Below are 13645 nucleotides of genomic sequence, written 5' to 3' on the forward strand. Positions count from 1 at the left end.
ATCCTCAGGGGGAGGACTCCTCTCATCGTTCCCCTGCTCCAGCATGGGGTACCTCTCACGGGAAACAGTCCTCCATGAACTTCTCCAACGTGAGTCCTGCCCACGGGCTACAGTCCTTCATGAACTGCTCCAGCGTGGGTCTCTCCCACGGGGTGCAGACCTTCAGGAGCAGACTGCTCCAGTGTGGGGTCCCCCACGGGGTCACAAGTCCTGCCAGCAAACCTGCTCCAGCGTGGGCTCCTCTCTCCACGGGTCCACAGGTCCTGCCAGGAGCTTGCTCCAGCGCGGGCTTCCCACGGGGTCACAGCCTCCTTCAGGTGCCTCCACCTGCTCCGGCGTGGGGTCCTCCATGGGCTGCAGGTGGAATCGCTACACCCCCTCATCCTCCCTCCATGGGCTGCAGGGGGACAGCCTGCCTCACCATGGTCTTCACCACAGGCTGCAAGGGAATCTTGCTCCGGCGCCTGGAGCACCTCCTCCCCCTCCTTCTGCACTGACCTTGGTGTCTGCAGATGTTCTTACATCTTCTCACTCCTCTCTCTGGCTGCAAAAGCGCTCTCTAACTGTTTTTTTCTCTTTCTTAAATATGTTATCACAGAGGCGCTGATTGGCTTGGCCTTGGCCAGCGGCGGGTCCGTCTTGGAGCTGGCTGGCATTGGCTCTGTCAGACACAGGGGAAGCTTCTAGCAGCTTCTCACAGAAGCCACCCCTGTAACCCCCCCGCTACCAAAACCTTGCCACGCAAACCCAACAAATTCCACCCCTCGCCTCTGTGAATCACATATTTAAGAATTATCATTAAAATATACATTCAACACAAAAACTTCACAAATACTAATCAGATCAACAAGGAAAAAGAAAAAGGAATTCCCCACACCAAAATCAAAACAACACTATCACAACACCAGAGTGGACAATCTACACACAAAATCTACCTCTAATCCCTTCACCACTGTATCACTCTCAAGTTACGTTCAGTCAATGTTTTGCCCATTACCTCTTCCAATTACTATCCTTATCTCGATTTTCTCGTGCCCCACGTTGGGCGCCAAAAAGGACTGTGGTGGGTTGACCCTGGCTGAGGGCCAGGTGCCCACCAGAGCCGCTCTATCACTCCCCTCTTTCATTAGACAGGGGAGAAAAGGTACAATGAAAAAAAAACTTATGGGTCGAGATAAGGACAGGGAGAGATGTTATCACAGAGGCACTGATTGGCTTGGCCTTGGCCAGGGGCGGGCCCATCTTGGAGCTGGCTGGCATTGGCTCTATCAGACACAGGGGAAGCTTCTAGCAACTTCTCACAGAAGCCACCCCTGTAGCCCCCCCCCCGCTATCAAAACCTTGCCACGCAAAACCAACACACCTGGATAAATACAGCAGCAGCTACAGGAGACTCCTAGCAAAGGCATAGGTGTCTAGTCTTTCATGCATTCATCCGCGCAATCAGGCAGGGATTTGAGGATTATACTCCTGGACTTAGATGTACCCATTCTTTGCACATTTCCAGATGACAAAGTGCTTTCCTGGATCTCAGTCCTGCTCTGCCCCAGTTCCCCATGTGCACATTTAGATAACAGCACTACCCTACCTCTTAGTAGTGTTCTGAAAGCAAACGGATTAAAAGTGGTTAGACCCTGAAGGACAACATTAACGACACAAATCTAAGAACTTGAATATTTTTCTGACTTTCTGAAAGGGATACATTTCAGTTATCCCCTCCAAATATGCCATTTAAAATTCATGAGGTGTTCCCCATGATAAATCAGTACTCACATAAGCCCATTTCTGTACATCAGTCACTATGTGCAATGGAAATTGCCCATTGGTTATAACTTTGAATGACCTTCAGGTCAAGGATTATTTGTTGAAAAGGTTTTGAATAATCATTATGATGAATATATTTTAAAATTGTGCAACCTGTTCACAGACAAGCTGCAAACAGAAATAAGTATAAAAATAGTTAGTCATTGTGAATATGAATTAGAAAATAATCATGCCCCTAAAAAGCAGACCTACCCCAAATGTTGGATTTATTGTATGTGAGTATTGTACTTTTAAAAAGTTCTGATCAGTAAGTGCCTCTTTTATTCAGCTTTCTTAAGATATTTCATTAGCCGCTTTGCTGCCAGGTCAGTAATATTCTGTGGGAATATATATGTATTGCATACAAGAGCAGATGACCACTAGAAAATAGGATAATCAGCTAAAATGTACAAGGTCCTGCACGTGGGTCGGCGCAGTCCCAAGCACAACTATAGGCTGGGCAAGGAATGGATTGAAAGCAGCCCTGAGGAGAAGGACTTGGGGGTGTTGATTGATGAGAAGCTCAACATGAGCCGGCAGTGTGCGCTTGCAGCCCAGAAAGCCAACCGTGTCCTGGGCTGCATCAAAAGAGGCGTGACCAGCAGGTCGAGGGAGGTGATCCTGCCCCTCTACTCCCCTCTGGTGAGACCCCACCTGGAGTACTGCGTCCAGCTCTGGGGGCCCCAGTACAGGAGAGACATGGAGCTGTTGGAGCGAGTCCAGAGGAGGGCCATGAAGCTGATCAGAGGTCTGGAGCACCTCTCCTATGAGGACAGGCTGAGAGAGTTGGGATTGTTCAGCTTGGAGAAGAGAAGGGAGACCTAATTGCAGCCTTCCAGTACCTGAAGGGGGCCTACAGGAAAGGTGGTGAGGGACTGTTTATGAGGGAGTGTAGTGACAGGACAAGGGGTAATGGGTTTAAGCTGAAGGAGGGTCGATTTAGATTAGATGTTAGGAAGAAATTCTTTACTGTGAGAGTGGTGAAGCACTGGAACAAGGTTGCCCAGAGAGGTTGTGGAGGCCCCCTCCCTGGAAGTGTTTAAGACCAGGTTGGATGAGGCTTTGGGCAATGTGGTCTAGTGGAGGGTGTCCCTGCCCATGGCGGGGGGGGTTGGAACTAGATGATCTTTGAGGTCCCTTCCAACCCAAACCATTCTATGATTCTATGATTCTATGAAAATATTATATCAAAAAGAAAATTTTTCAAAGTATGAGCAATGAAGTTTGTAGAAATGTCAAGCAGCCAACTACTAAATGCTTGGCTATAGGATAGCATCTAATGCAGCAAGTAGAATGAAGTTGATTCTGCAAATGGACAGAGGCATGAGGCACCTTTGGAAACATTTTGAAGATTTCTTGGTTGATATGGAAGATTCCACTAGTATCCACTTCATATTTCAGTATAGTTCCCAAGGGAGTATTTTTCTGGGTGGTGAACAGAAAGGCAGGGGCATTGCAACACCTCGACAAAGTTGACCTGTAAAATGAAAAAGAGAGAAATAAGATCAAGGAGCTGATAGTTTGCTTTAGGATTTGCAATTACTATCACTCCTAACAAGGCATTTTTCACTAAAAAGAAATTTTTTAGCTGTAGGAGGAGTAAAATTGTGTTTTGCATGGATTTTCCTTTAGAACATTTCAGATTCAGTGAAATTTTCCTTGACTGAGGAACTTATGGCTTAAAAAAACCAAAAATAGAAAAAAACAAAAACAAGAAATGAGATTCCTGTACCTGTCTCTTCTAGGCTGCAGGAAATACGTGTGAAAATTCTGCCCTGCTCCACACCCCAAAGCTGAGCTTCTGCCCCCAATATCCTGGGGAAACCATCCTAAAGAATTAGTCCCTCTCTGCTTTAGAGGTCTTCCACTTTTTGTAAATTATTTACTCATCAATGGGCAGGAAATGCAGGGGTTAAAGTATTTGCCTGGGGATGTGGAGGCTTGGCAGGGCAGGGACTTAAACACAGCAATACCTAAAGGCAGACCTACCCCACTTATTACCAGACTACTGTGGAGCACCGCACACTTTGATTATACAAAAACTTTTAAAGGTCTTAGTTTTGCCTTTGACCTTGCATATGTGCATCAGGAAGATGATGTGGCCCCGATAGATGGGTACTGGGCAGATTGGTCATGGCTACAACTCCAAAATCTCAGACAAATGGCCAAAATTTTCTTTGTCACTGGGACAAAATGGCAGGTATTCCAATGTAAACAAGAACTGTTTTGAAATCTGAAAAAATGGGATTCTTGGCATGAGAGAAAACCCATTCCACTCTGATATGAAATTTAAATAGGAAATAGAGGTCCATTTCTTAGCTCCCATCTTCCCCTGAATGCTTTTGTCCTTTTATTGGTGGAACTGAAAGCCCTGACTTCAGCTTACTCTTACTCCAGAGCCAGTTTGTTTCTCAGTCAATGCATCTTATACTTTTAATGAAAAATACGTGTCATGGCAAATGCACAAACATGAAGACAAAGCCAAATGGCTCTCAAATAACCTAGATTAAATATCTTGTCTCTGGGGTATGTGGCCTTATTATTAGTTGGAAGAATAAGTCAGTCTTTATGGGTTTTATTGCAAGTACCGGAAAGCAAATATAAAATTATGCAAACATTTCAGTGATGTCCAATTACTATTATATATTTGACTCATGCAGAATGACACAATATGATGATCAGATCAAGGCAGCAATTTAGGCTGAATAAGTCAATGAATAATTTCTAATAACAAAATCGTTAAATAATTACAAGCAGATAGTGGGATTGAATTGTGATATTTGAGATATGAAAAAACCCTCTTCATTAGTTCTGCATAAAAGAATTGAAATAGATCTTGTTCTTTAATCTAATGCCCAACTGGTTTTCTAGAGGCTGGTTTCTTAATATAAATGTCTGATATCTGATGGAAAAAGACTGTCGAGGAAGTTGCTTTCCTTAGTCTCCGTACAAAAGCTAGTGTGATTTTTGTGCTTCCTCTCTCCCTGCTGCTTAAGCAGCTGCCATTTAACTTTTGCTGGATTCTCCCAATCTCACCTGATGGTCCAGAATTGGCAAAGTTCAAAAGCCCACAATTCAGTGTTGTCAGACCATCTCCTTTTAACCTCCTACTAGTCTACCTCCAAACTCAGAGACTTTGGTCTGCTTTTAAGGGACTACAGTTTCCCCACACATTCACATACTGAAGTCTCTGTCCCATAAGACAAAAATGAAACAGACTTTGAACTTTTTTTGTCTTTTCTAGCATGATTATTTTTCCTGGAACCAGCTAACAAAGGTTAGGATACATCTAGGTGCGAGTGGGAGTTTCTTAAGCAGTGATGTATCAGTCAGGCAGGTATAGCCAGTGACAGGAGTCTTTCATCTTTTCTTTCTCTCAATGCACTCTCTAGGATGAAGAGGGGTTCTTTGCTTAATGTGCTGGTGTTGGTGGCCTGAGAGAGTGATGGTCCTCCTGATAGTCTTTAGATAGTCCTTTCTCATCGCTCCCACCTCTGGGCTGGCTTCCATACTTCAGTGTGCTCCTCTCCATACTTCTATGTTCTCCTTACGCTCTGGGCACAATCATTAGTTCTCTTAGTCCAAGTCATCTTTAAGATAGTAGGCTCTAATCCTGAATGGCTCTTGTCTTCAAAATGGGCTCTGATAGTTGCCCACCAAGTAATTTCCAGAAAAATACTAAAAAAAACTCTAAAAAACTTATGTGTGGAGCTCACTTTGGAAAAACTGCTATGACCCTAGGACTAACAATTAGTTATTTTTAAAGATGTTAATGACTATCTCAGCACATGCATTCTCACATTCTCTTGTTAACTCATGACGGATCTTTCCTGGAATCATGCAAGAGAATTTGGGAGAAAGTTGTGGGGCCTAATTTTGAACAACAGCTCTGAATCATGCCAGTGACTTATAGACTTAAGCAGTCTATATTCCACTTACTTTGAAATAATGTGTTTTTTCTAGACCTACTCAAATATGGCCCTTGAATATATCAATATACAACATTCAAATACTGGTTTGGCTTCATTCTACTATTACCTTCACAAGACCAATTTCAAAAGTTGTATCTTGAAAGGACCATGGAGGACCTTCAGCAAAGAGGAAGTCATATGAAGGAAGACAGAATACTACAGAAACAAACTGCAGAGATCTCCAAAGACCAGAAAAAATATCTAGATAGTCAAGGAGTAATAGCTGAGAAGCCATTAAAAAAAAGGATGTCATAAACAAAATCTGACAGTACCTAATACACCACAGAAAAAATCCAGTCTGAGTATTTTGTAGGCCAAATTTGCAGTGTCACCAGTGATATTACCATTTTACATCACCAGACAGTTAGGTTGATGTAGGTGCAGCCATTAAGTCTTGGCTCCTTCCTCACTTCTGCCTGAATCATACCTAGAAGTCTTTCCCACACTAAATTCCCTGCCTTTCCTGGGAAGACTGTCCCACATGCCAGAAGAGCTCTCTTTCACTGTTGCTGTTGACTTTTTAAAAGTAGAAAAAAAGTCCATATTTATTCAAAAGGATGGTACTCTAACAGTAACAGTGTTATAATGCTTACTCTTGCTATCCATATGAAGGTTTGATCTCTACAGGAAGTTTAACTCAAACTAAAGTAAATCTTACTCTGTCTCATTAATGTGGACCATGCTTACTTGAATAAATTAGCTTCTGTGACATTCATCTCCCATTTACACATCTGTAGGCTCTTCCATCTGTCAAACAATTCAGTTTGTTTCACCCTAAAAGATAAAAAGAAAGAACATGAAAATTCACTTTATTACAAGGGCTTCATTTCCTAAAACAGCTGCATCCAGGATACCATGCAGTAGGCTTTTGATAGGGCAAACCAGTCAGTCTATCCAGTGCAAAATTTATCATTTTTATTTCTTTTTCTGCTCAAACATAGCAATTCTAAGCCATGTACACACAGGTACTGATGGAGCTCTTCAGATGTTTGGGACTGATTTCTATTCTCTGATAGGCATTCTCCATTTCTTCAGGATAAAAAAATGCAATATCAAGCAAGAAGCATCTACTGTACCAGAGTCTGTTCACAGTTTGCTGGGAAGCTAATGAGTGTCTGGCAACTACAGCAGCTTTGGGGGGAAAAGTTACACCTAGCAGAAGGGCCCAGCAGAGGGGGTATGGGAAGAGAGGATACTTTAGATAATATGGCCAACTATTATATTTTGGTGAGGTTATTTTAATCTGTGAGATCCTACAAAACAGCACTGTTGGTAAATGCATTTATAAACTGCAATAGCATATGTGTAGGGATAAGCATTTGTGATGGTAAGAGGACATGAAAAGCTCTTTACATAAGGAACTCTGTCTCTCCCTCTCTGTTAATAAATATACTTTAAGTTATATCAAAAAATGACACTCCTATTTCTATTAGGCTGATACAGGATGACCCGTGTTTGGTGATATCATCAATTCCAACCACTTCTACCTTAGAGTTCATACATATACTTCTGTATTTGGACAACAGAGATAACAAAGGTCTTGCAAATATCTAGAGCTAGGGAGCAATGTCATAATCTGTCTGGGAAATTCTGAAGTCTGAGATTTCTTAGAATGGTTTGAGTTGGAAGGGACCTCAAAGATCATCTAGTTCCAAAACTTCTTCAAAACTGATAGGTCTTAATGAGTTCTCTTCAGGCTTGAGGGCTTTGAATATTGGAATAAAGCAAAGACTTTTAAGATAATTATATATTTAAAGTGAGTAGAACTTAGGATTTCCCAGGCTGCAGAAGTTACAGGAAGGAATTAGGTCATATTGTAATTTCTGTAGCCCACCAGAGCACATTAACTTGGAAATCTTCCATTACAGTAAGGGCTGACTTAGGAAATGTAGCACGTTAGAAGCAAGCACATCAGAAGAACCCAGCATAGTAAAAGAGTTTAATGTCAAATGTCATCTATCATAAAAGTAAGGCTAACTCTATCCAGCTGAGCAGGAGTCCACTACCTTCTATGTGCCATTGGATAAGATGAAGAGAAATGAGCAATTCTCTGTACCATCTGATAAGTATGCAGAAAAGCAATTCAAAACTCCTCATCTTAAGCAGAACATTGGCAGAAGTGTCACATTCTTTTTATTTTTAAGCACTGCAAGTCAGCAAGCAGTGCAAAGTTGTTACTCATGTATCCTTCATCCAGTACCAAATACAGAAGCCAAGGACATAAACTACATTTTTCTGTGCACAAAGTCAGCGAGGGAGACATGCTCAAAACTCATGCTGACCTGGAGCAACAAATTTTATTTTCTGTAGCCTTGATTGCTTAATGCTATGCACTTGTATAGCTGCACTTTCAATTGAGATTCTCAGTGCACTTTACAGACCTTAATAAGCCTTGTGCATTGTCAGTAAGATTACTAAACCACTGGTTTTAAATATGGTAAGGGATTAGGCATAATCTAAGCACCTAAATTCAGTGCTATGCAAAATGAAAACACAAAAATACCCTGCTTTGCTCTGTCCAATGAGCTCCATCAGCAATCTCACTTTTTTGCCTGATTCCATCTCTATGGCTTCATGGATACATTTCATTCAACTCATTAGCTTTCTGATGTACGTATAGGACCACAAAAGACAAAATATAGATATCTTATTATTTCTCAGAATTGCATTTTCCTACTTTTTAGTGAGTGTTATTAACTTGTGAAACTCACTGCTGCAGGAAATTGTGGAGGTCAAAAATACAAATGCGCTCAGAAAAGAGGTAAACAAATTAACAGAGAGGTCTATTGTCCACTCTGACTACTGTAGTCTAGTCACCACATACCACTCAGCAAGTTCCCATGCCAGAATTTGTCATCAGGAAGGGCTAACCTTTTTGCTTCATTTCTTAGCCTTCACTGCTGGCCACTGTCAATGATAGAGCCTTAGGCTAGATGAACACTTGCTATGAGTCAGTCTGGCTGTTCTTACTCTTCAATTACCCTCAGCAGAGGACCTGGAATATAATATTACTGTGGTGGTTTAACCTTGGCTGGATGCCAGGTGTCCACCAAGCCACTCTATCACTCCCCTCCTCAGCAAGGCAGGGAGGGGAGAAAATAAGATGGAAAAACAACCCCAAACTCGTGGGTCAAGATAAAGGCAGTTTAATGTAGCTAAAGCAAAAGGCTGGGTGCGGAAGCAAAGCAAAAAGCAAAAGATTATTCTCTACTTCCCATCAGCAGGTGATGTCTGGCCACTTCCTGGGAAGCAGGGCTTCAGTATGTATAGTGGTTACTCCGGAAGACAAACGTTGTAAAAAAACCTAATGCCCCCGCCCTGTTCCTCCCCTTATCTCTCAGCTTCTTATTGCTGAGCAGACATCATATGGTATGGAATACCCCTTTGGTCAGTTTGGGTCAGCTGTCCTGGCTGTGTCCCCTCCCAAGATCTTGCCTACCCCCAGCCTGCTGCTGAGTGGGGGGAAGAAATGTTGGAGAGACAGCCTTGATGTGTGCTGGCACTGCTCAGTAGTAGCCAAAACACTGGTGTGTTATCAACACCTTGCTAGCTACCAAGACACAGCACAGCACTATGAGAGCTTCTATGGGGAGAATTAACTCCATCTCAGCCAGACCCAATACATATGGTCACTAAAAGTTATGTATATTTAGTATATTTATGTATATTTAGTATAGTTAAGTATATGTATATTTTATAACAGTTTCATTGTATTTACTTCTTATTAACTACTATCTCCAGTCCTTTAACAGATAGATGTTACTCTCCCGTTCCATGAGCTTCCTCTGCTCCTGCAGATGTTCATGAACCGGCTATGACTTGGGCCCAATCCGTCAGGATGGGTGTTCAGGTTCAGTTGTTGGGCACCAACACCGGCTTGCTTTGGGCTGCTGTTGCATTCATCTGGCTCCTTGCGAAACTTGCTCTTCGTTGGATTGGGTCATTCCTTCTACATTACTTCCTAGAACGTACAACTCACATTACAGATTATTTTACCCCAAGGTTAAATCTCCTTGAGGCATGCACCGGGTGTCCCCATCCTTCCGCATTACCCACCAAGTACACCCAGGTCCTTGAGCAAAGACAATCCCAGGAATGGGTTTGCCTTTTCCCATGGGAGGAGCAATCCACACCGCCTTCCCCAGCCACTTCCCCATGTGCACTTACGGGGACCTTATCTCCTCCCACAGTATGTAGGTGTCCTGGTTTCAGCTGAGAGGATTGATTTTCTTCATAGTAGCTAGTGTGGGGATATGTTCTGGATTTGTGCTGGAGACAGCATTGATAATATAGAGATGTTTTTGTTCTATGGACCTATTGTTGAGCAGTGTTTACGCGGGGCCAAGGCCTTTTCTGCTTCTTGCACTGCCCTGCCAGCAGGATGGCTGGGGGTGCACAAGAAGTTGGGAGGGGACACAGACAGGACAGGTGACCCAAACTGACCAAAGGGATATTCCATACTATATGACGTCATGCTCACTTTATAAGGAGCTTGGGGGAAGAGAGGGGGGGGGCGGCGGCGTTCGGAGCGATGGCGTTTGTCTTCCCAAGTAACCGTTACGTGTGACAGAGCCCTGCTTTCCTGGAGATGGCTGAACACCTGCCTGCCCATGGGAAGTGGTGAATGAATTCCTTGCTTTGCTTTGCTTGTGCGCGCGGCTTTTGCTTTACCTATTAAACTGTCTTTATCTCAACCCACGAGTTTTCTCACTTTCACTCTTCCAATTCTCTTCCCCATCCCAATGTGGGGGAGTGAACGAGCGGCTGCGTGGTGCTCAGCTGCTGGCTGGGGTAAAACCACGACAGCAGGGGTTTTGTTTGGGCAGGACCAGGACGGTTAGCAGATCCTCTGGTATTAATCAGCCAAGCGGCTTCTGCTAAATTTGTATCCCAGTGCTTCCATGCCCCATTACCTAATGCCCTCAACATAGTCTTTAACAGTCCATTATATCTCTCAATCTTCCCAGAGGCTTGTGGGTGATAGGGGATGTGATACACCCACTCAATGCCGTGTTTCTTTGCCCAGGAGTTTATGAGGTTATTTTGAAAATGAGTCCCATTGTCTGATTCAATCCTTTCTGGGGTACCATGTCGCCATAAAATTTGCCTTTCAAGGCCTAGGATGGTGTTTCGGGCAGTGGCATGGTTTACAGGAAATGTCTCTAGCCAACCAGTAGTTGCTTCCACCATGGTGAGTATGTAGCGCTTGCCTTGGCGTGTTCGTGGCAGTGGCCCAATATAGTCAATCTGCCAGGCCTCGCCATATCGAAAACCCAGCCACCGCCCTCTGTTCCAGGGAGATTTTACTCGTGTTGCTCGCTTGATTGCAGCACATATTTCACATTCATGAGTGACCTGTGTGATGGCCTCCATGGTCAGGTCCACCCCTCGATCACGAGCCCACCTGTATGTTGCATCTCTCCCTAGATGTCCTGATGTTTCATGGGCCCATTGAGCTACAAATAGCTCACCCTTACGCTCCCAGTCCAGGCCCACTTGAGCTACTTCAATTTTGGCAGCCTCGTCTACCTGTTCATTGTTTTGATGTTCTTCAGTGGCACGGCTTTTGGGTATGTGAGCATCCACATGACGTACCTTCACAGCCATGTTTTCTACGCGGGCAGCGATGTCCTGCCACAATGCAGCAGCCCAGATGGGTTTACCCCTGTGCTGCCACTTGGTCTTCTGCTGCTGCTGTACCCACCCCCATAGGGCATTTGCCACCATCCAGGAGTCAGTATAGAGATAGAGTACCGGCCACTTTTCTCGTTCAGCAATCTCTAGGGCTAGCTGAATGGCTTTCACTTCTGCAAACTGACTTGACTCACCTTCTCCTTCAGTGGCCTCAACGACTTGTCGTGTGGGACTCCACACAGCAGCTTTCCACTTCTGATGGTTTCCTACAACACGACAGGATCCATCAGTAAACAGAGCATAACGCCTTTCGTCTTCTGGTAACTCATTATATGGTGGTGCCTCTTGGGCACGAGCTACCTCCTCAGGCAGTGCTCCAAAATCTCTACCTTCTGGCCAGTCCATAATCTCTTCCAGGATTCCTGGGTGGTTGGGTTTCCCCAGTCGAGCTCACTGCGTGATTAGTGCTACCCACTTACTCCATGTAGTGCTGGTTGCGTGATGTGTAGAAGGAATGTTTCCTTTGAACATCCAGTGTAGCACGGGCAATCACGGTGCCAAGAGGAGAGACGCTTCTGTACCAACAACTTCTGAAGCAGCTCGAATCCCTTCATATGCTGCTAGGATCTCTTTTTCAGTTGGGGTGTAGTGGGCTTCTGATCCTCGATATTCCCAAATCCAAAACCCTAATGGTCGACCTCGGGTTTCTCCTGCTGTTTTCTGCCAGAGGCTCCAGGTGAGACCATGCTCCCCAGCTGCAGTGTAGAGTACATTTTGTACAGCCGGTCCTGTCCAGACAGGCCCAAGAGCTACTGCCCAAGCTATTTCCTGTTTGATATGCTCAAAGGCTTGTTGCTGCTCAAGGCCCCATTCAAAATAGTTCTTCTTTCAGGTTACTCGATAGAGAGGGCTCACAAGCTGACTATAACCTGGAATATGCATTCTCCAGAACCCCACAAGGCCCAGGAAGGCTTGTGTCTCCTTCTTGGTAGCTGGTGGAGACATAGCTGCTATCTTGTTGACCACATCCATAGACACATGATGGCGTCCATCCTGCCATTTTATTCCCAAGAATTGGATCTCTTGTGCAGGTCCCTTGACCTTGCTTTTCTTTATGGCAAAACCAGCTTTCAGAAGAATCTGAATTACTCTTTTTCCCTTCTCGAATACTTCTTCTGCCTTATTGCCTGTCCTGGTTCTGGCAAGGATAGAGTTAATTTCCCAAGGAGCCAGGACAGGTGAGCCAAGCTGGCCGGGGGCTATTCCATACCATGTGACATCATGCTCCCCATAAAAGGGGGCCAGGCGGGGAGGGGCGGGTTCGGCGTGTCGGCGTGGCTCCGGGACGGGTCGAGCGTCCGGTCGGTCGGTCGTCGGATCGGTAAAATCGTTCTCTGTTATCACCATTGTTACTATCTGTTATCAGCACTGTTGTTGATTGTTCTCCCTCTCCCTTGCTGTCCCAGTAAACTGCCCTTATCCCAACCCTCGAGGCTTTGCCGTTGTTTTTCCGTTCTCCTCCCCATCCCGCCGGGGGAGGGGTGAGCGAGCGGCTGGGGCTAAACCACGTCAGTCCTTTTTGGCGCCCAACGTGGGGCTCGAGGGGTTGTGATAACGGCAAGTCTGACCCAAGTGTGTTAAAACAAAGTTGTTAAAAGCATTTATGATGTTATTGAAACAGTCACTGGTCATAATGATGTTCTGTTTGCTCACATGGCTCTGTTTTGTAAACCCATGTTTACTCTATGCAATCCCTGCGGTGCTGTTTATCACCTCTGGAAGAGGGGTTCGTGTTCTCATGTTGTTATATTGTGTGATAATGACTTATGATAAGATATCATTGACAGTCATGGGTCTGAGCTGGTATGTGTATGTAGCATTTAGGTCAGGCCCGTACCTCGGTCAGTATCTTTCAGAATTGATTAATAATTGGACCCAATCTATGGGGAAGACAGGGGGGGATACCTTCTCCCACTCTTTCACCTCCTCTTTTCCCTTTTGGTTGGTTACAACAATTTTTGAGTATTTTGAATACCCTTGGAATGTTCAGGCCATTATATTCCTATTGCTAGGTCTCCTGAATGCTTTCCCACTCCTGTTCAGGGTTAGCAAAAATCTTTTCAAGAGTACCACCCAGGGATCTTCCCCAAGGCTGAATGGTCAGGGCTGGCATGGCATGTGGGAGAGTATGGGTGGGTATCTAGAGACCTTTTCACCCCCAATGCTTTGGAGCTTCA

General features: G+C 44.5%; 2 protein-coding genes across 2 annotated transcripts in view; one reads left to right on the plus strand and one right to left on the minus strand.

Annotated features, from left to right (window-relative positions):
* The window catches only part of LOC142599342 (uncharacterized), a 739733-nt gene that overhangs the window by 442205 nt on the left and 283883 nt on the right, over positions 1-13645 (plus strand).
* LOC104643479 (alpha-2,8-sialyltransferase 8E) overlaps positions 1-13645 on the minus strand; it is a 51997-nt gene that overhangs the window by 9125 nt on the left and 29227 nt on the right. Inside the window, 2 exon segments of the mRNA XM_010312806.2 lie at positions 3136-3280; positions 6462-6548. Of these exon segments, the coding sequence (XP_010311108.2) occupies positions 3136-3280; positions 6462-6548 (232 nt within the window).

This window comes from Balearica regulorum, chromosome W (assembly GCF_011004875.1).
Source record: "Balearica regulorum gibbericeps isolate bBalReg1 chromosome W, bBalReg1.pri, whole genome shotgun sequence".
In the NCBI taxonomy this organism is placed as follows: Eukaryota; Metazoa; Chordata; class Aves; order Gruiformes; family Gruidae; genus Balearica; species Balearica regulorum.